The sequence below is a fragment of the Engraulis encrasicolus genome, chromosome 21 (genome assembly GCF_034702125.1).
Source record: "Engraulis encrasicolus isolate BLACKSEA-1 chromosome 21, IST_EnEncr_1.0, whole genome shotgun sequence".
NCBI lineage: Eukaryota > Metazoa > Chordata > Actinopteri > Clupeiformes > Engraulidae > Engraulis > Engraulis encrasicolus.
In genome coordinates this window covers 12,598,621-12,620,779 of record NC_085877.1, presented here as the reverse complement: position 1 = coordinate 12,620,779, position 22,159 = coordinate 12,598,621, and the positions used below count along the sequence as shown (strand labels likewise).

The 22,159-nt window shown below is 42.5% G+C and overlaps 2 protein-coding genes across 3 annotated transcripts in view; both read left to right on the top strand.

Annotated features, from left to right (window-relative positions):
* Positions 1–9,714, top strand: part of dock8 (dedicator of cytokinesis 8) — a 119,212-nt gene extending 109,498 nt beyond the window's left edge. The window contains exons 45-49 of the mRNA XM_063186211.1: positions 54–290; positions 2,369–2,512; positions 4,810–4,916; positions 5,388–5,561; positions 7,962–9,714. Coding sequence (XP_063042281.1) covers positions 54–290; positions 2,369–2,512; positions 4,810–4,916; positions 5,388–5,561; positions 7,962–8,013 — 714 coding nt within the window. The 3' untranslated portion in view covers positions 8,014–9,714. The remainder of the gene's footprint in view (positions 1–53; positions 291–2,368; positions 2,513–4,809; positions 4,917–5,387; positions 5,562–7,961) is intronic.
* Positions 9,715–11,028: 1,314 nt separating this feature from the next.
* The window catches only part of aopep (aminopeptidase O (putative)), a 131,669-nt gene continuing 120,538 nt past the window's right edge, over positions 11,029–22,159 (top strand). Inside the window, exons 1-5 of one of the 2 annotated variants that reach the window (XM_063186207.1) lie at positions 11,029–12,624; positions 16,334–16,500; positions 17,047–17,179; positions 17,521–17,929; positions 18,379–18,509. In XM_063186207.1, the coding sequence (XP_063042277.1) occupies positions 11,801–12,624; positions 16,334–16,500; positions 17,047–17,179; positions 17,521–17,929; positions 18,379–18,509 (1,664 nt within the window). In that variant the 5' untranslated portion in view covers positions 11,029–11,800. Of the gene's footprint in view, positions 12,625–16,333; positions 16,501–17,046; positions 17,180–17,517; positions 17,930–18,378; positions 18,510–22,159 lie in introns of both variants that reach the window. The other variant, XM_063186206.1, reaches the window with a different exon arrangement.

The window sequence follows — 22,159 nt, the reverse complement described above, 5'->3', positions numbered from 1 at the left end:
ATCATTTGTAATGCAATGTAATAATGTAATGTTTGTCTTTGTTACACATCCAGGCCTACATCCAGATCACCTATGTGGAGCCGTACTTCGACGACTACGAGATGAAGGACCGGCTGACCAACTTCGAGAAGAACTTCAACCTGCGGCGCTTCATGTACACTACGCCCTTCACCAAGAGCGGCCGGCCGCGCGGCGAGCTCAACGAACAGTACAAGCGCAAGACCATCCTCACCACAGCGCACTCCTTCCCCTACGTCAAGACGCGCATCCACGTCATCCAGAAAGACGAGGTAGGCTACCGCTAGGTGTGGAGGTGGCATTGCAGCACACATCAAAAGACGGAAAGGTGAATTAGGTACCTCCACCCAGGGGTATGGAGGTGGCGTGACATGGCATGCAGCGTGCAGGATATGATGAGGGTTAGGATAACAATCCGGTATATATGCAACGTGTTAAAAGTCCTTTGGGCACTTGACTTTTGTATGAACTCATCAAAGAATGCCTGAAGATTTTTTTTCTTTATCTTTTTCTTTTTTTTTTCTTCCTGCACTTTGAATGCAAATAGACCGTCTAGTGTGACAGTATGTTCTCAGCGAGGGGTCGTAAATTCAGAGTGATGACAGGGCAGTCCTAAAAATTACAGTACGGCACACATGTAAGATGGGGGAACTACTACTGTAAAGGAGTGATCTCTCAGCAGCTTCTCAGCTGTTTTAGCAACAAAAAGGTGTTGCGCCGGCATACCTGAGTCGATGGTATTAGCGTGCGAACAGCGCTTTGAAATGTGACAAACTGCTGTCAAGAAATTGCTTGTGGCAAAAAAACAAGACAGAATTTGCCCATGGCACAGTCATAAGTGCATCCATTGAACTGTATACTTTAAGATGCTGTTGGGGATAAATACACTATATTGTCAAAAGTATTTGCTGACCTGTCTTGAATCACATATGATCTTAACTGCCATCCCATTCCTAACCCATAGGGTCCAATATGATATTGGGCCACCTTTTGCAGCTATTACAGCTTCAACTCATCTGGAGAGGCTGTCCACGAAGTTGAGGAGTGTGTGTATAGGGATTTTTGACCATTCTTCCTAATGCGTATTGGTGAAGTCACACGCTGATGTTAGTTGAGAACGCCTGCCTCTCTGTCTCTCCTGTGATTCATCCCAAAGTTGCTCTATTGGGTTCAGGTTAGGACTCTGTGCAGACCAGTCAAGTTCATCCATACAAATACTCTGTCGTCCATGTCTTTTATGGACTTTGGTTTGTGCACTGGTGCACAGCCATTTTAGAAGAGGAAGGGGTGCGCTCCAAATCGTTCCCTTAACGTTGGGAGCATGGAATTGTCCAAAATGTTTTGGTATCCTGAGTGCAAGAGTAGAAGTAGAAAGTCAGATGCTTCTCCACTTCAAATAAAGTATATAACCAACTGGGTAACACTTTATTTTAATGGTTCACTATTACTGTGGATCTACCACATTAGGTACAGTGTAATAACCAGTGTAACAATGTTTAATACCATGTAATACCAGTGTTATACCATGTACCAACCCTAACCCTAACCCTAGCTGTAAGTACAAAATTGGTTCATGGTGTTACACTGGTATTACATGGTGTTAAATATTGTTACACGGCCCTACTGTGGCTGATATGGTATGGCACACGACTACTATGCGGCCGACCCGGGTTCGATTCCCGTCCCAGGTCCTTTGCCGGCCCTTCCCCGTCTCTTTCTCCCAACTCGCTTCCTGTCTCTACTTCACTGTCCTGTCTGAGAAAAAAACAACAAAGGCTTGTAAAGCCCTCAAAAATACTTTAAAATATATATATATTGTTACACTGGTTATTACACTGTACCTAATGTGGTAGATCCACTGTAATACTGAACCATTCAAATAAAGTGTTATCTATAACGGTAGGTTTGAAATTTGAAAGAACTCATTCCTCTTGTAGAATGTTCAAAAGCCACCCTTTTGACAATTCCCCCATCTGTCAGACTTACTAAAACTCATTACACATTAACATGCAGCATTCAATTGTTTTCCCTTTAACCACACAAATAACATCCCACAACTGTGTAAGACTCTTTGAGTAAAACCTCTGCAGAAAACACAGGTAACTTATCTGAGTAACCAGTAGACCTGTGTACTTGTCTTACGATCAGCTGACTTTGTGCTGGTTGTATCAAGTTTGTGATGGGTTCTTGTTAGCTTTTGTGTTTCTCAGTAGCAACACAGTCCATCTCATTAGGTACAGTGAAGTAAATGGTGTAACAGCTATGTAATATCATGTGCTAGTGTTATAGTTACTCCATAAATGTACTTTTATTTCTGACACTTCTGGACCTCTGTTTGCATGTGCTGTAGTTTGACCTGACGCCCATCGAGGTGGCGATTGAGGACATGCAGAAGAAGACGAGGGAGCTGGCCGTGGCCACACACAGGGAGCAGCCAGACGCCAAGATGCTGCAGATGGTACTGCAGGGCTCTGTAGGGGCCACCGTCAACCAGGTACTGTACCATTACACGCACACACACACACACACACACACACACACACACACACACACACACACACACACACACACACACACACACACACACACACACACACACACACTTACTTCTCTCTCTCTCTCTCTCTCTCTCTCTCTCTCTCTCTCTCTCTCTCTCTCTCTCTCTCAGAAACACACACGCACACACTCTCACTCTAACTCACTCGCTAACTCACTCACTCCATCCATTTATCCATTGAAAGGCTGTGGCTTTTTCAGGTATGAGCCACAATGAATATCCTACTCTGAATTTTATTCTCCATGTCTCCTGTCATATCTGTCTGTCAAAACCTGAACGCTCAAACACAAAGAGCAGGAACACACTTACTTACACACTTACTTACTCGATCCCGAAGTCTAGGCCTATGGCGACGACAATGACATACTGAAAGACCGCAAAATGCTGTCCAGAAATACCAAGGCAGAGTGCTGTACAGTATAGGGTGCTTGTGTTCCTAAGTGATGGGGCCCGCTGCTTCTGTTCCCTTCTCTCCGGGCTAGCCTTAATCGGGACTTGGTCGATAATGAGCACCCCTTCCCATCCCCTATGGTGTCCTCATTTGTGTCGGAGGAGCCGAGGAGGAGCGTCTTTGATATGTGATATTTCATATCGGGGGAAGTGATTCGGCTAATGAGCCGATGCGAGTCATTACTGGATACCGCTGAGATGCTCCGGCAAAGTGCGATTAGCACGGTTGTGTGGATACTTCAAAGCAGGGAAGCTAACATGGGTGGGCACAAAGTGGTCGGTTGTCCCAGGCTAAGCAACCAGCAAGGGTGGCAACCAGGATCAGTGTATGTTGCATGTTTTAGTTACATCACATATTTCACTGTTGTATGTGATTCTGTAGTTTGATTTAGTCTGTCTTGTCTTGTTAGTTTTGTCCTCTGTTTGGTTTTGTTTGTCCTCCTGTATTTTCTTTTAATTTAACTTGCTACCTGCCACTCTTGGCCAGGACTCCCTAGATGTAGAGCCATTGTGGGACAATGGGATTTTTTCCTGGTTAAAGCAGGGTTAAGTAAATTGGGTCCACATTACATTGTACTGTATGTATTGAGAGAAGGGCCTTGCAGATGATTTTGTCCCGGGCCTGTGTAAAGCTGTCAACGACCCTTCTCGAAAGAATTCCAACTAAACTGTGGCAAGAGGGAACGCACACAAGGGAAAGAGCAACGGTAAACCCAGGAGTTTGGCTGTTTTTTTTCTTCTTCTTCTTCTTTACTGCCTTCTTTTTTTCACTGAACATTAACGCACACTTTCCACCCACATGGTTGTGACTCAGACACCGTCCCACATAAACCAACCCAGTTTTGTGCATTGCAGTTTGTGAGGGCAACAGAAACGCTGCCCTGTAGGTTTTTTTTTTTAACAACATAATGGTATAATGAGACATGAGTGGATTCGCAGCATTCTCTCTTCTAAGGCTGCTAAAGTCTGTGTTTTATCTGATCGTTGTCATTTCTGTGAGAAGCAAACTGATCTCTAGAAGTGAAAATAAAAAAAAGACTGGGCCCTCCAGTTGTGGTATTTCTAGCTACTTTCACATGTTAAAGTGAGTTGATGTGATATTAACACAGATGTATGTAAAATGTATTGTGTGTTCAGTTAAAAAATATGAAATAAATTTACGTATGTGGGGTGAGGACAGTGATGCAGTTGGCTAAGCATATAGCATTAGCCAGACGTATGTCTGTCATTTCCTGTCAATTTGTTATTAACTGTCCTGTGATCCTGTCCTGTGATTATGGCCAATAACAGCCACCACACCACCACAAAAAACGTAATGGAAATGTATGCATTAAGTGCAGGGTGCGATTTGTAGGGGGGGATGGGGCGGGATTGTCCACCCTTCTGGTTTTGATATCACCACTTTTACTACATGATTTTAATCACAATTTAATGTAACTCCATTGATATTGCTCGAAATCTGAAACATATCTCCCCCTCTGGTTTTCTGACAAATCGCAGCCTGATTAAGTGTACTTTGAAAAATGGAAACGGTCATAAAAATGTGCATGTACTGTATAGTGTATATGTATGTAATGTAACGTGCAGCCATGAGCAGGGAAGCCAACAGGCTGGGACAGAGAGGTCAGTTGTTCAGGCCCAAGGAGAAGGGAGGGCACAGAATAGGGTCCTCATGTAATTATATGCATCGGGCAGGGGCTCTTACCTTGTCCTGGACCCAGGCAAAGCTGGCAGTGGCTCTTTCCATGATATGTATCCTCTTGTCCTTCACGTGTGTACTGTAGGGTCCACTGGAGGTGGCTTCTGTGTTCCTGAATGAGATCCCGGCGGACCCCAAGCTCTTCCGTCACCACAACAAGCTGCGCCTGTGCTTCAAGGAGTTCATCATGCGGTAAGTGAAACTTTCAACTTTTTTTATTTTTTTGTTCAAATCTCAAAAGCATGCACTGTTATTCTCATCACTGATGTTCTGTTGAACGTATGGGTATAAAAGTATGAAGCATTGGAGAAGAGCAGTAGAGACAACCACCCACTATTCTTCAGTGTCTTTAATGGGGTTAAGACTAATGTTTGGGGGGGGGTAAGCGGGCTTTGAGACGGATGTAGTGTTGGATGTATTGGTGTACAATACAGTATAGAAGTGCACATACAGTATATTTGAAAAGAGCAGCAGAGACAACCACCCACAATACTCTTGTAAGCGTGTTTAAGGGGGTTGAGACTGATTTGGTGTTAGGTGTATGGGTGTATAAAAGTAGAGAGAGGAGCAACAGAGGCAAGCGCCCACAATGCTCTTTAAAGCGTCTTTAAGGAGGTAAAGACTAATGTTGTGTTGGGTGATCTCCCCTCTCTTCTCCTTCAGCTGCGGGGAGGCCGTGGAGAAGAATAAGCACCTCATCACTCCGGACCAGAAGGAGTACCAGATGGAGCTGAAGAAGAACTACAACCGGCTGCGGGAGAACCTGCGGCCCATGCTGGAGCGCAAGATCCCCGAGCTCTACAAGCCCATCCACACGCCCAAGCCACGACTCGAGAGGTAATGCTACTATTACTACTGCTACTTACTACTACTGCTACTACCACTACTACTATTATGACTACTACTACCACTACTACTGCTACTATTACTGCTACTACTACTACTACTATTATGACTACTAGTGCTACTACTAGTACAACTACTACTACTATTATGACGACTACTACTATTATAACGACTACTACTACTACTACTATTACTACTACTACTACTACTACTACTTCTGCTACTCGTAATCATAGTAATTGTGACAGACATGACCCATCCACCAGCCCAAGCCACGACTTGATAGTTCATGCTACTACTATTATTGCTACTTACTACTACTGCGACCACTACTATTATGTCTACTACCACTACTACTACTACTACTACTATTACAATATATGTACTATGCACCACTCATAGAACAAACTGTCTTTTTAAATACTTTTTGTGTCGTTTGGGCCTTAATTGCATAGAGAGTAAGTGATTGGGAGAGAGATTGTGTTGGGTTAGGCCAGGTGTTGACCCTGGCCAGATTCAAACCCGGGTCCCCATGGGCAAATGCCCATATACTATGATATGGTGATATGGCTCAAGATATCAGAAGCTAAACATGCACATTCCTGGCCCAATTGATTGGAAGTTTCATTCTAAAACTTAACAACAGTATGGTCAATCAGTTGTTGGTCAGCTGCAAAATGCAGCAGGATATATCACTCAAACTTCTTGGAAAAACGAAAGTCTTTGGGTGCGAGATAAAAAGTATCAACTTAAGGAAGAAAAATCCGCACTCACAAAACTGCGTCTCATTATTTATTTATATTACCACCATGTCCAAAAAGCAAACGCGTTTCGGCTATCAAGCCTTCATCAGTGCGTGGTACCTTAAATTGTGCATGCAATCATGTGACACCGAATGCACAAACTTGCTTCAGGACATCTGGAGCACTTTGAAACGATACTGTATAAGAGGTATCACCTAGGGCAGTGGTTCCCAACCTTTTTCTTCAGGCGCCCATGTTTTTACCATTGTAAGCTTTGGTGACCCAACCGCGCGAGGGCCTGCATGACAGGGAGTCACATGATACCCTCTGTTTCCTGCGAAAACTCATTTTAGTAATTTTATTCCTTTATTTGTCTTGGGTCAAATATAGAATACATGTTTACATTTACATTTTGTTGCTTCTATGCATACATTATTTAAATAAATGCTTTGTCATTTACGTTTATTCAACATCGGCTATTTAAGGTATTTAAAATTAAACCCCTTAAAATCAAGAAGGCTTGGCGACCCTCTGTGGATATTTTGCGACCCATAGGTTGGGTCCCGACCCATAGGTTGGGAACCACTGACCTAGGGGGCACATAGCCAACAAGGCTCTCATTATTGTTTTCCACCATTATTTGTCTCTATCGTGATCTTGACATGGAAGTTCGGAAGATCGCGCCTCACCGTTTTGTCAATATTACACCAAATGCATGCGTCTGCGTACTTTGTGGCAGGTGTTCTCCGCATGCAATATTGACATGAAATACGCATGGCGACGCCTTCGTACACAAAATGGGCCCACGTATGCGTATCCTGCAGCAGCATGTCCCGGGCCTTAGTGCAGTGCGCCACAGCACCCGCAAAACTGTGTCTTTTTGACCTTTGATGATGTTTAATATTATTGCATACTTTGATGTTATTTACTATACATTTACTATAGTAAAATTAGCACAATTATTGTTATTGATCTATGCATTATTTTGAAGAGCACATTGGATCAGTTTGTAAAAGTATAACTTTTCCCTCCACTTTCTTCCTAACCAACGACGGCCAGAAGTGGGCATTTGAAACAGAAGCAGTGTTAACTTAAGACAAAGGAAAGGCAAATGGCATGATACAGATGAGGAGATACAAATTAATGAAAGTTATATGACAATTTAATTATCAACTGCAAGGTAACATTACATTTAACTCAAGGCTACTGTAGGTTACATAGGGTACAGTGAAATCAAAGACATTTTAGCAACCTCAGAATGTTTAGGACAAAGAGAGAGGGAGAGAGAGAGAAACAGAGAGAGACACACACGTCTTGTGCATCGGAAAGAGGGGCTCATTATCATAGGCTTATGTACTGTAAGGAGAGGTGGCCAAGGTCCTTTGTCTTGTAGGGTCAGTGACACCCGACCCCAGGGGTTTCAGCCACCACATGGCATGGGGGGGATGACCTCCTAAGTCAACTTTACTGAGATAACTGCAAACAGTAACAGCAACAATATCAGTTCTGGGTCATCCAATAATCTCCATTCTTACAAGTTCTTCTGAGTGTAAACACTCAAAAGGACAGCATGCCATATACGTATAGTAAATGAATGTGGTTTCTTATTTTTGCTTCTTCCTCTTCTTACTCCTCTTACTCCACACAGGGATGCCAGCAAGCGGCACAGTTTCCGGCGAGGCCAAGAGGAGAATTCCTGAGTGTGTGCGGCTGATGTGAGGGGACTGCCAAGAAACTGCTCCTCTCCTCTCCTCTCCTCTCCCCTTCTCAGGCAGAAGCTACTGTACTACTGCTGCTAAATCCCGATGCAACAGCATGCAATGCGGCCCCGTTGGGACTACAGAGACAGCCAGTGTGTCCACACACACACACACACACACACACACACACACACACACACACACACACACACACACACACACACACACACACACACACACACACACACACACACGCACAATGCCTCTGTGCACATGCCACACACACACTCAAGTATGCATACTAAACTGTTGCTGTGCAAGACAAATGTGCAAGTGCTCTGGCAATGGCAGTGTTGCACACTTGCATGAGACTTTCACCCCTTTGCCCTTTTGTCCCATTGCTACCACTTCCAATCGTTTTCCCCCCCGACCTCGAAGAAGAGTGGAAGATGAAACGAAACGAAGTGAAGTGTGAGTGAAGTGCGAGTGGGGAGAAATGGGACGCAGCCTTAGACTCGCTTGGGTACTCACTCACAGGAGTGTATACTTCATCAGTGTTTTGTCTGCCAGGGAATTTGCCCCCCTGAGTGAATAATGCCATTTACTTTGTGTAGGCTTTTTTGGAAACACTTTATAACAGCGGTACATGTAAACCTTCATGAACACTTAGTAAATAACTTGTTTGTTCATTATTTACTACATGTTAATACATGATTTACTAAGTGTTAATTAAGGTTTAAAACATCCATTATTATAAAGTGTTACTTTTTTTACATGCCTGAACAGAATTTATGAATGGCGTGTCCTTGTGTTGTGTAACTGGAGCGGGATTATTGGACGCCTGATGTCTTAAACCATAGAATGCCTTTAGAATAGTTTTTTTTTAAAGGCCCAGGTACTGGAAAAGTTGCTGTAAACAGAAACAAAAGTGATGATGTTGATAAAAACTTGGGCATTTGCATTTACATTGCCATTTTGTTTGTGTATGTATTTTTTTTATTATTTGAATGTTTAAAGTTTGATTTGGCAGTTGAGCTGATTTGCACAATTTAACACTGGTCATTTCTGCCAGTCAGGTCATTTCACAAGAGTAATTATTCATAATTATTCATAATAATTTTCAGTTTCATTATATTATTATTATTATTTTTACCACAGATTATGAAATAAATAGCGCAAAATCATTTAACACAGGGAAAAAATGCTACCTGTTGCAGGATCTGTATAAAACGAGTGAGAGAGTAAGTGTAAGTGAATGAGAAAACGTCAATCATGCAATCAACATACACCCCTAACTTTTGTAACTTTTGTCTGTAGCCTACTGTAGATGTTGTATCTGGATAAAAATATATTTTCCCCTATTTTTCTGTGAAAATAAATAACAAAAGGAAAATAAGCACAGTGTACTTAGATGTAAGAGAGTGACAATTTTATTCTTTTGTCTTTTACAGATTTATTTTTGTGTTTGTGTCTGCCTAAGGCTTCGGACTATCTGACTTCCTCATTCCAAAACAGCAGATGAAATAACATGTGCCTGATTGTGTCAACAGTAAATGGTGTGATCTGTGAAGTAAAGGTACCAACCCCACATAACAACCTGTTACATGTCAGTCAGTAGCTGTACTTTTCCATTGCCTCCGCTGTTTTTCTGTTTTGTTATTTTACAGCAATTCAATGCACTTCTTATTAATAAATACTGAGTTTACTACTTGTGTTTTGTGTGTCAATCACATTGATGATTTGTTAATATGGTGGAAACAAAGTGGATATAAATAGGATGCAAGTTTGAATTAATGATGTGTTCTTCTCTATAACAGGAGTTGCTTATTACTGGTATAACTAATACTGTACAATTGAAGAAACTGTAAAAGTGAGAGTGGTTCCAAAGCCAAAAGTGATAAGCATGTTTGTGATGAAGTTATTTCAATATGTGCCATGTGCTACTTACTTCCACTGCCAAGTCAGACAGTGTTGTTGTTGTTGTTGTTGTTGTTGAAGTTCTTGTTTGTTGTTGTCAAGCTGAGGAATGTTGCTTGTAAAAAGCCCATAATGTTCAAGGTTGGCTCCGCAGGATGTGATGTAAATTTTATGGGAAATGAGGAGCCACTGACATCTGTAATTACCAGACTCTGGTAAAATCTGGTGTCTACTACGTTCTATAGTTAGCCTAGGCCTCTGTGATGGAATTTGGTGAAAGATCCCACTGCGTTAGTAAGGAAAGATAGAGACTTTTTTGTGAATATGTTGGGCTAGAGCTTAATTTATTTCAAGTTTCCATTCCACGTTTACTACGTTCACATGAGACATTTAATTCGGAATTAACTTAAAAGTAAACTTGACACAACTATTTAATTCTGAACTATTAATTCGGAATTAAAAACATGTTAACGGTGAGTGTTACATTTAAATCAGTTGTGTAAAGATGAGTTGCTTGTTCATTGGTCACACTTGAGTAAATCAGTCTGCCCAAGTATTTGATTGTAGTAGCCTATAACAGAGTAGTGCACTGTGCAGAAAACAAATCACTGGGACCATCCTTCCAGGGCAGCTATTAGCCTATTTAAGAAGGGCAAAGACAAAGGATGATTCAAGACACCTTCTATCCCAGCCATTCCATGTTTGAAAGGCTTTCCTCAGGGAAACAACTATGTTCGAGTAGTTAGAGTAGTTCCTGTAGCCTATCTTGTAGAACTAGGCCTACCGGTATCTTGTAGCCTACAATAGATAGGCCTAGGCCTGAATTGTTACAAATGATGAATTAGTCCACTACACATCCATTAATGAAACAATTCACAATTATTATTTTTTTATTACCGATTTGTTATAGTTCCGTTAAGGAGCGTGCTTTGATGTTGAGTATAACTTTGAAAACACAGAATAATAGTTAAGGGTGACTTGCATTTCCTACTGTAGGCAAATCATTGAGGCAAATCAAGGAGGCAAATGCTTAAAAAAAAAAAAAAAAAAAAACTGCAAGCAATGTCGCATGCTGATGATGTCATCCACGGCGCCGGAGTATCCATTCCACATGCGTCTTGACTGACTTGTAAACACTGAAGGTTGGTCGTCAAGTTTTAGCTACTATAAATACTTTATCAGTCTGTCTGCGGAGTTGTTTACGCTATTACAAATAACAAGGCATTGTTAATGTGGCTTGAACTCTTTCTATGCATCATCCCGCCTTTCATGGAAAGCTAGCTTCGAACTTCTAACACGGATGCACGTTTGAGTCATGCCTCTGCTCAACTATCATAGAGGGTCCATATCAGATGCATGCAACATTTATTTTGCCAAATAAAAATTATGCAAACTAGCGAGAATACGTGGCGTCATGTTTTGCAGTGACTCGGAGAAAAGTGGGCACGCTCCTCGCACTTGTCCAAACCTGCAGTAGAAAAGTTACACATTCACCTAACGCGTTTTTGAGAATAGTTTTCGGAATGCGTTGACCTACAGGTAAAGTCAGTAATTAAGCACTAAAGCAACCTGCTATAAATCTCTTGGGTGTGTCTGCAATCTCGTTCCTCTGCTTGGGGGATGAAACTGAGCTGACACCTGTCTGTTCCATTATTTTTCTTCCTCACAGAAGAGGATTAAAAAAAAACTAAGCATAGGCCTACCAAAACGTGCTTCAGTCTTTGCCAAGTAGGCTACAGTTCATTCCTACATGCGTAGCTTGTCTTGCAATCATGACTAATTGAAAATAGCCTAATCTAAAACATTTTAGGTTGTCAATAAGGAGTTTACTTTATTTCTTGGGAACTTCATAATTACCCACACATCAGAGATGCAGACTGATGAACCTAACCTAAACCCTTACAAAGATGACCTGCCCCTCCGGGCGAACACTAACCACATGCTGGTGAAACATTATGTGTTGGACCTGGAAGTTCACTTTGACCGTAAAAGCATCAGTGGTAATATAGTCCTCTTCCTTGAGCCGGGCAAAGGAGCTCTTACAGAGAGGTCTGACAATGATGACAACACTAAGCCTAGTGATCAAGCAGCAGAAATGAAAGAAAGTGACCTCCGCTTGTACTCCTCTTCCTCAGAGGAGCAGACAAATCTGCAACCCCAACCACACCAGTTTTGTCTCAGTAAATCTGCTGAAAGTCAAACAGCAGGCAAAGTGCTGCAGGACTATGATGACGATCAACAAGTTGAAGAACATAATGCTGCAGTGTCATCATGGGGGGAAGAGGGCGCAAGTAAAGACTTCACATTAGTGTTAGACTGCTGTGACTTGACAGTATCAAAGGTGGAGGAGGTGGATGTATCATCAGTTTCAGGTATGCGCATGATGCTAAAAAACAACTCAGAACAACAACTTCCTCAAGTGGAGGGTCTCTCCGACTCCTTCACACCGGTGGACAGACTGCTGGGCATGCCCCCCACTCGTTGGCAGGAGCAGCACGACTTGTACCTCCAGTGCAGTACCGCCCCTTGCCCAGGGATGGCAGCGCCTATCAGCTTCCACACAGACAGCTGGAGCCTGCAGCTCAGAAAGCAGGGAGTGGCCTCTCCGCACGACTTCCCCCGCGTGCTCCGCATCTGGTACGAGACCCAGGCCAAGGGGGCCTCGGTGAGGTGGACCAGCACTCAGGATGGCAGGTGGGTGTGAGACAGTGGTGTGGGCGTCTTTGGCATCACACGGTGTGTGTCAATCTTTCAGACAGTGCCCGAGATGCCAGTGCCTCCCTCCTTCCCCAGCTTTGTGTTAAAAAAAAGACTAATGCCCTCCATTTGCAACTGAGTGCCCCACCCCTCAGCTGTGTCCTAAACGCCCTCAAGGGGTCACTAACGCCTCCTGTTGGGGGATGTAGAGCCCCTGTTGTGAAACCTTACTATTAAGTGACTTCATTGAGGCACTGATCAACCACGTCAGCAATACAATCACCTAGGTTAGTTGCATCAAATTTGTGGCAGCAGGGCTTTAACTAAATCTACCAGTGATATCTCTCGCTGTGTGTGAACATCTGCCGTTCTAAGCACAAGTTGAGGACAGGAGTTCGGATAACGGACAGTACCCCTGGTATGAGACCAAGGTGAGGTGGACGGGCACTCAGGGTGGCAGGTGGATGTTAGTAGGGTTTTGTCTCACCCTTTCTCATTACAGTGTGTGGTGTGTGTCTGTCTCAGACAGTGCCAGAGGTGTCATTCCAGGGGTTTGGGAAGTTAAAACCCAGGCATATTTTCCTGCAAACACCTGTCTAGAGAACTGCTGATCATCAGGTGATATAATAAATAAGATGTATTTTGTGGCAGGGTTTTTATTATTCATATATTATTGAAGAGGTGTCAAAAAGTTTATTTCCATGTTAATTTCACAGCAAAGCTGGCTTACCTGTCTAAAGTGCTCATAATTCAATTCAATTCTGTATAATAGTGAGTTAACACCATAGCATGGTCCCAGAGCACTTTACAAATTCATGATTAATATTGCATAAAATATGAATAAAAAGCTAAGATAATAGTATACAAATTACATGAACAGAAAATGGAAAAGGAATCAAAGTTACATCAGGTAGGAATCGGTTTGCTGTACCAGTTAATTTTACTCAAGCTTACTTTGGCTCGGCAGCAGATATGAAGTGGAAATGTACAATGTCTTTGCATTTCCAGCTACCATCTGCTGGAGAGTCAAATTAAGGTAGAGGGAAATTAACTGGAACAGCATGCCACCTTCTGAAAGGGGACTGAAGTCTGAATTTGATGTTCGCACAATGTCCATGAAGATGAAGTAAAAGCCCCTCTACAAAATTATGTTGAAAAGAAGTCCATTAATACCACATTTGGACTAGAAATGGCTCCTATATGGACGTACTGTGGAAGTCATCAGAGTCTAAAATAAGTCTGATAAGACGTCGATAAGACGTCCACAAAGATGACGTTAGAACACCCTCTACAGAATGACGTTGAAGAGACGTCCACATAGACCACATTTGGACTAGAAATGCCTCCTTTATGGACGTACTAAGAAGACGTTGAGAAGACGTCAGGAAAAGACGTCATCCGGCGCCACAGTCTGCACATGCAGATGACTTAAATTTTACGTCCAACAATGACTTAGAAAAGACGTCATATGAACATCTCTTTGCTCAGTGGGAAAGTGGATAAAAATTCAGATTGGAAATAAAAATGGGTAACACTTTATTTTAGGGATACATCTATTAGCACTAATACATACAATATTAATGTCTGTGTAAGTAACTTGCAAGGCATGTACTAAGCAAAATAAGACAGTTGTTAGACATTTATTCGCAAATGTCTTTTTCATGCACAATAAGGGATTTATTACCAATATAACCTTAGTAAGGACCTAGTAGACCTAGATTTCTATTTATGAGTAAGCAGTAAGGGCCAAAATACAATGTGTATAAGCTCCTGGTAAACTGTGTGAACAAACCCTGAACAGTGTGAAAACAGATGTGGAATAAGGGTCCCTATTCTAAAGTGATGCATTGCTCAGCCCAGATTGCTTAGGGCCCCCGCACTACCTAGGGCCCCCGCACTACCTAGGGCCCCCACTCTACCCAGACGCCCCCACCCCCCCGGGCAAGCAAAGTGTAAGAACTTTTCTGATTCTGCATCAGTCTATCGAGATATGTAGATCTCACTTACATCATTCAGTGTACAATTCTGTAATAGGAAGGATTATACAGCAAGGATTGGACGTAAACTTCTCAATGACGGTGGGGTGGTGAGATGTCATTTTTTCATACAAAAACCGTACAATAAATGCAGAATATAACAATGAGAAATAGTTTGGAAGCAAAACTAAGCTGTTCCTTTGTGATAAATAAGTTAATGTTTGAGAAACTTAGCTCCAAGAAGTGCAGTGCATGATGGGTACGCCCTTAGTCAGAAAAGCAATGCATGGCCAATGCAGCAATGATAATAGTTCTGTTGTTACATACATGGCACATTGTTTGGATAGCAACTAAATTGCACGAGTGAGGGGAGGAGCTAAGGACGTAGGTAGGCGCAGAGCTGGGTAGGTTGTCTGTTGGCCTAGATTGCGTACCCATCATGCACTGCACTTCTTGAAGCTAATGTTCTCAAACATGAACTTAATTATCACAAAAGAATAGTTTATTTTCGCTTCAAAACTAATATTCTAATGTGCTGCATTTATTTTGGGGGGGTTTTACAATTAAAACTCAGTGGTACATGAAAAAAATTACATCTCACCAACCCACCACCATTGACAAGTATACGTTCAATCCTTGCTATATAAAGGCTCCTGTTACCTTACTTACATTACTGTGAAGAAGAGAAAACTGGATGACTCAGCTGGAGTAGTAAGAATTATATAATAAACCCTTATACTTTGCTGATAAGGGGGGCTAGGTAGTGAGAGCCTGGGTGGTGTGGGGGCCCTAGGTAACGAGGGGGACTTTGGTAGTCTGGGGGCCCTAGGCCATCTGGGGTGACCAATGCATCATGCAGAATAGGGACCCTTATTCCGCATCTGTTTTCACACTGTTCAGGGTTTGTTCACACAGTGTGTCGGGAGCTTATACACATTGTATTCTGCCACTTACTACTTACTAATAAATAGAAATATAGGCTTACTGGTCCTTACTAACGTTATATTAGTAATAAATCCCTAATTGGGCATGAACAAGCCATTGGGGAATACATGCTTAACAACTGTCTTATTTTGCTTAGTACATGCCTTACAAGTTACTAACACAGGCATTAATATTGTATGTATTAGTGCTAATAGATGTATCCCTAAAATAAAGTGTTACCAAAAAATGCAATGAAAGAATGAAACGACTAATGATATTGATCAGCTGAGCTGGTTTGATGACATTAGTCTCGGGGTTTTAACTTTCTGAACATGGCTTTGACACCTCTGGGTGTGAGTGATAGGCCTATATGCATGTCTCTTTGAGGTTGTAATGTGTGTCAGCGAGTGCAATGCAGTGATTATGCTGTCAAATCCCCACCATATTTCAACTGTAACATTGTTGAGTTGCTGATGTTTAGAGTGCTCATTATATTCAGCTAGGCTGGCTGGTCCTGACACTTCGCTGGTTGGGTCAAACGTGTGACAGGATTATAATTTTCTCACCGGGACACTGACGCTCTTCTGTGGCTGTGATACAGTATTGTATAAAGTAGAAGTGAAGGGGCTCTTGCAGATATAATAACAACTCTTCTAATATGGTATGGTAAAATGTCGTGATATTTGTGTGAGTCTCTTTGGGATGCACCATGAGTGTCAGTGAGTGAGTGTGAATGCGGTGACTAAGGGCCTGCTGTTCACAGTGCAGTGTTGTAACGCTGTGTTTGTTTGTTCACACCTCCGCAGGTGCTGCGTGTACACCATGGGCTCTCCCATCAACAACAGGGCCCTCTTCCCCTGCCAGGAGCCACCTGTTGCCATGTCGACTTGGCAGGCCACTGTCACAGCTCCCAGGGAATGCACAGTCCTGCTAAGTGGGGAGAACCAGGCTGTCCCTGTCCAAGATGACTCTGGTAGTAATGCCTTGTTTATGTTTATGTGCGCTTGTGCTCCGAGTTCTTCAAGACGTCATCACAGTGCAACCAACTTTTTAGAAGAGAGTACATGCCTTGAGACAAGATGTTCATTTTGCTGGAGAAGTGAGGGGTTTTGCCCATTGTGTTTGAGTTTTTGGATTTGTGTCTGCGAGTTTTGAGAATTTGAGACATGATTCCAGAAATTTTGTAAACAATCAAAAAAAAAAAACTATAATAGGTTTCCCACTTCCTGTATATTAACTTAGCCAGGCAGGTTTATCACTTAACCATGTTCTTGGAATACCCCCACCACCCACCCAGTACTACTGTAGCAAAGAGTTGTTCTTTTTCTTCTCTCCAAAGATTGTTCCTGACCAAGACTATAAACACGTCTTGTTTATAAGACATTTATATGTTCTTAGAAGGGTTCTCTAAGAGACTCACAAAAGTGTGATACATTTGCATTCCAAATGTCTCAGACTGTACAAAAACAGTGTTCTCCTACCAAAGTGTGTAAAAGTCCTTGTGTTCTTGTTTCCAAAGGAGTGTCACGTTGGACCTATTACGTTACCATGCCGATGCCTGCCTCCACTTTTACCTTGGCAGTGGGGCTGTGGCAGGAGGCCCGGATGAAACCTCTCACTGGTCTGCATGTCCTCACCGAGTCTAAAAACAGGTAGAGAGTTGCAGGTTTCCTTCTCCCTAACACTTTTAAAGAGGTCTCTGTACCACACAGCAAAGGCTGAGTACTATAGTAATCTTTTTTGCAAATAGTAAGATGTAATCAAGATAAGTATGATTCACTCAGAATGTTTATAGTGTATTGTCTTTTCATTAATACATAAAATATCATTAAAAAAGTAAATGTTTTGCAATATTGTATTTGAAAAGGAAAAAGAAAATGAAACGTGCTGTCAAAGCTGTCAAGGTAAGGCCTTTGCCTTTTTCGGCATCGGTGTACTAATGTGAACAATCTTACACACAAATTAGACCATAACGTTTTGCTTTCTTCAGCAGTGCAGAGGCCAGCTCTTCAGGCTGTGGTAGTCTGCAGAAGGTGGACCTGAGTGCCAACCAGAGACCCCAGTCCACCCCCACTCCCACCCTCAATGACCCAGAAGAAGACACCTGCTCCACAGGCATAGATTGTCAGGAGAAGGTGAACCTCAGTGCCCACCACCACGGTTCCCAGCCTACCCCCACATCCACCTTCATCGACCCAGAAAAAGACGCCTGCTGCTCAGGCAAGGACCATCTGGAGAGGGTGGAACTCACTGCTCACCATGGCTCCCAGCCTACCCTCACTGATCCAGACAGAGGCACCTGCTCGCACGTGGCCTTCCCATGCCGCTTCACCCAGGACCAGGCGTGGCGTGAGGCTGTGATCCCCCACCGGGTCTTCTCTCCAGCTTCCCTCCTACAGCAGGTCAGACTGGCATCATGACAAGGCGTGTTTTTTCACGCTATTGCATTCCGTCTGTTTGTGCAAAGATTTTGCAACTTTGCATGTCAACTCGTGCTCCACAACTTCGCAGAAATGCAGTTTTGGCACACAACTAGTCTTGCAGGCGAGTAGTTTTCCACGGCTGCAACAAATTTCTGTTGCTAAATACGAAAATGCTAAGCTGCGCCCTTACTAAAACCATCCCTGACCAAATCCTAACCTGTCAGTAAAGCAATGTTTCTGACGCTTCACTTTTGCCCACAACAGCAAAACAAGCAAGGAGCATGGCGAAATTTTGGCCAGACCAAAACCACCCCTAACCCTTGCAGAGCACGAGTTACCATGCAACGTTGTGGTACCTGTACACACACTCAATAGACAGGTCAAGTCGGCGTGTTATTCATATGCAGTGTCATGATGCCACGTTGCAGGTGGAGGCCAAGATGCTGCCTATGCTTCCTGCCTGCCTGGCTGCCGCCCACTCCGTCCTGGGTGTGCACCCCTTCTCTCACCTGGATATCCTCATTGTCCCCTCTGGGTTCTCCAGTCTGGGAATGGCAAGGTGAATAAGTCCACAATTGGATTTTCTCCTTAATTTTTCTGTCTGTCTGTCTGTCTGTCTGTCTGTCTGTCTGTCTGTCTGTCTGTCTGTAGCTAGTGATTCAGATGTACTGAATCCTGATTTTTAAGGTTCAAATTAAGGGCTAAATACTGAATCCACTGCTGAAGATTTAGCCGAATCCGAAGCTGAATACCAAATCCTACTCCAATCACTGAAACCAAAACCTAAACCCAGTCAACAAGGCCGAATCCAAAACCAAATCTTGAATTCAGTAATTGTGAGCAATAACTTAAAGGCTCTGCCAAATACTGTATCCACTGCTTAGATTTTGCCAAATCCGAAATCGAATATCGAATTCTACTCTTATCATCGAAACCGAAACGGAACCCCATCAACAAAGCCGAATCCGGTCGAATCAAAAACCGAATCTTGGATTTGGTACATCCCTATTTGTAACTCTGCAGGATGTAAACTTGGCCCTCTGGGTTCTCCAGTGTAGGGATGGCTTGATAAGTCCTTTTAATTATAAGCCTTTTCCAGAAGGTCTCCGGTCTACTGTCCATATGTGCAGCCTTACGTTTATCCATGTGTCTCTCCATCACAGACTTGTTTGTAAAGCAATACCATGAATGGCCTCACAGATTTTCACCAAATCCTGGCCAATTCTCTATAACAGGTACTGAACTTAGTAAAGTTTGGAGGCCGTCACTTTCAGTATGGCCATAGAGGCATCAGAAATTACCATTTAGCGTTATGTTCCTCCTTTTCATTTTTTGCTTCACTTTCCTGTCTGTTTGTCGGTCGTTCTGCGTGGTCTAAAACTGGCCTCCTCAGTCATGCATCTGTTTATACTCTTCCCTACTTGTAATCTTTTATTTTTTTGCTCTGCTCAATCTTAGTGCCACAGAGGTCTAATTTTAGGTAAACGGTGACTGTTTTTTCCTGGATCGGTTTCCTCCTGATTATATTCTGTTGGGTTCCTGTCCAAGCAACAAACCCAGATCTATTTCTTGACCCAAACGAAATCCCACCACATAATTAACTTCTGCCCTTGTCTTTCTGACAGTTTTTTGCTCCGACTGGCTTTTTTCCTTTTCCTGTCTCGAAATCAAGATGCGGTACTAGCCTAGACGTTAGGCCAATGTCTAAATATGTTGAGTACATATTTAGCTTTTCTGATGTTGTATTGCACATTAACAGAACTGTAAAAACAGACCAAACCTTGGCCTTTTTCTTTATTGTAAGATATATTTTTTATTTAAAAAGAAAAAGGGAGGAATATCCGCACAGCACAAAAGCTCCCTTGTCGTGTTTAAGGGCCGTACACACACGTCGCTGCTAGTTACTCGCTCAGCGGATGAAGTCAATAGAATGTCTACGTGTTCCAGCGAGTCTCGCTGGCGAGTAGGCGAGGAGAGTACAAGCGATGCGATGTGGGCGGGTTCCGAGATAAACTTATTTTATCTTCGAGCGACGCGAGTTAAGCGAGTAACCAATTGGAATGCAGAATACAGATTATTGACAGGTGACGTTGCCCCTGTGGTGTTCTGACCACCACCCAACTTCTGCACGCCATCACACTTTGGTTAAAAGTGTTGAGGAAAATACATCCAATACAGTGTACACCATCAAAGGCTCATATGCATGGTTGTGCACAGCACACGATCAACGTTAAACAGCGTAGGCCTACATTTTGTTTCATACGGACGTTATTGGCACGGACAGCGGGAACCATGACAACCAGTAAACAAAGTCACCCAGAGCGAGTGGCGATAGGCGAGTGAGCAAGTAGCGAGTAAATAGCAGCGACGTGTGTGTACGGCCCTTTATACTGAGTGAAAAATTGGCACAACATTTCAACCAGTAAGGTGAAGGTCTTTGACAGGTGTTTCTTCTATCTTCTTCCATTTTCTTGTGCGTTCTTTTATAACCTGCACCCATGGCAATTGCTTTTTTGGGATGTGCACGCACCCCACACCTTTTAATTAAAAAAGTGAGAGAGAGAGAGACAGGAAAGTAGTGGGATAGAGAGATAGAGATCGCAATGTGCCCTTGGGTCAGACTCAAACCCGGCTCTCCAGATGTGTTTTCCAGTACAAGACCTTAAGCCAGGCATACACTGTGTGGCTTTTGGCCTGATTTTGCCATGATTTGTCCGTTGCACAATGAACTAACGCTCAATCAGAGGTTGAGTGAATGAATCGTGAGTGAATCACATAGTTGAATCAGTGCTACGACCCAATGTGACATTACATTTCACACTGACCATGCACAAAAAGGCACAAATTGCCAGGGCAGAGCAATCCGCTCGCGAATCCTCGTCTCCACCTCAGGTGCGCGTTTCCCTTCCGCATTTTTTGTCATCTGCAGTTCCGGAAAACAAGTCATGTTTTAATGTTTTAATGTTTTATAGTGTGAGCACTCTGGTCTTATGTGACCCTTGGGTCGTATAGTGTGAGAACATGAGACGACTCGTGAGATGTGAACTTCTCAACCCTGTGATCAGGAGCTGAATGCCTGTGACTGAAAATACCGCACAGTGTATGCCCGGCTTTAGCCTACTAAGCAGTGGCCCCATCTTGCATCCTTTCTTACAGCTTTCTCTATTTTTTTCAGTTTGTTTTTCATTTTCAATCATTTTCACTTATAAACCCTAATCCAGATCAATATTGGTTTGTTTACAATGAAGAGACATACAGTGAGGAGAATAAGTATTTGATCCCTTGCTGATTTTGTTGGTTTGCCCACTAATAAAGACATGGTCAGTCTTTAATGTTAATGATAATGTGTATTGTAATATGGAGAGACATAATATCAAAAAGAAAATCCAGAAATTAACTCTAAAGAATATATAATAATTGATTTATATTTAATTGAGGGAAATAAGTATTTGATCTAGGGCTGGGACGATTAATCGACTAATCGTGACTAATCGACTATAAAAAATATTCGGAAAGAATTTTCATAGTCGACAAATCGTTTCGTTTAATTCAGTGCTTTTTTACTTACTTTTCTAATGCTTTATTACTTTATTGAAACCTAAAATTGCACTGCACATATGAATTGAACGTTGTATCTCGGCGTAAATAAGCTACTATCATGATTTAAAGCTCATTGGGAGCTCAGGGACCTAATTTTAACGGTTTCTTTCTTTTTTCCCAATTTCCTTGAAGATTAAAGTGCTAGAGTACTTGAAAAATTAATCGTTTGACTAATTGACTATTCGAAAAAAATAGTTGATAGATTAATCGGTAGAAAAATAATCGTTTAGGACAGCCCTAATTTGATCCCCTGCCAACCATTAACAGTTCTGATCCCGCAGATCAAATGGCACTTCCAATCAACTTGTTATCTGAATTGAACACACCTGTTAATAGTAACCTGCACAAAAGACACATTGAATCTGCAGAATCAGTCCATAGAATCAGTCAATCAATCAAACTAAACTCGCCAACATGGGACAGACCAAAAAGCTGTCAAAGGATGTCAGGGACAAGATTTTAGAACTCAACAAGGCTGAAATGGCCTCCTGGATATTAAAGAGCAAACTGTTGGTGGATTTCTTCCCAATTTTAGGACATACAAAATTATCATCAATCATCAATCTTAGGCCTGTCTCTGGTTCCATACAAGATTTGACCTAGTGGGAA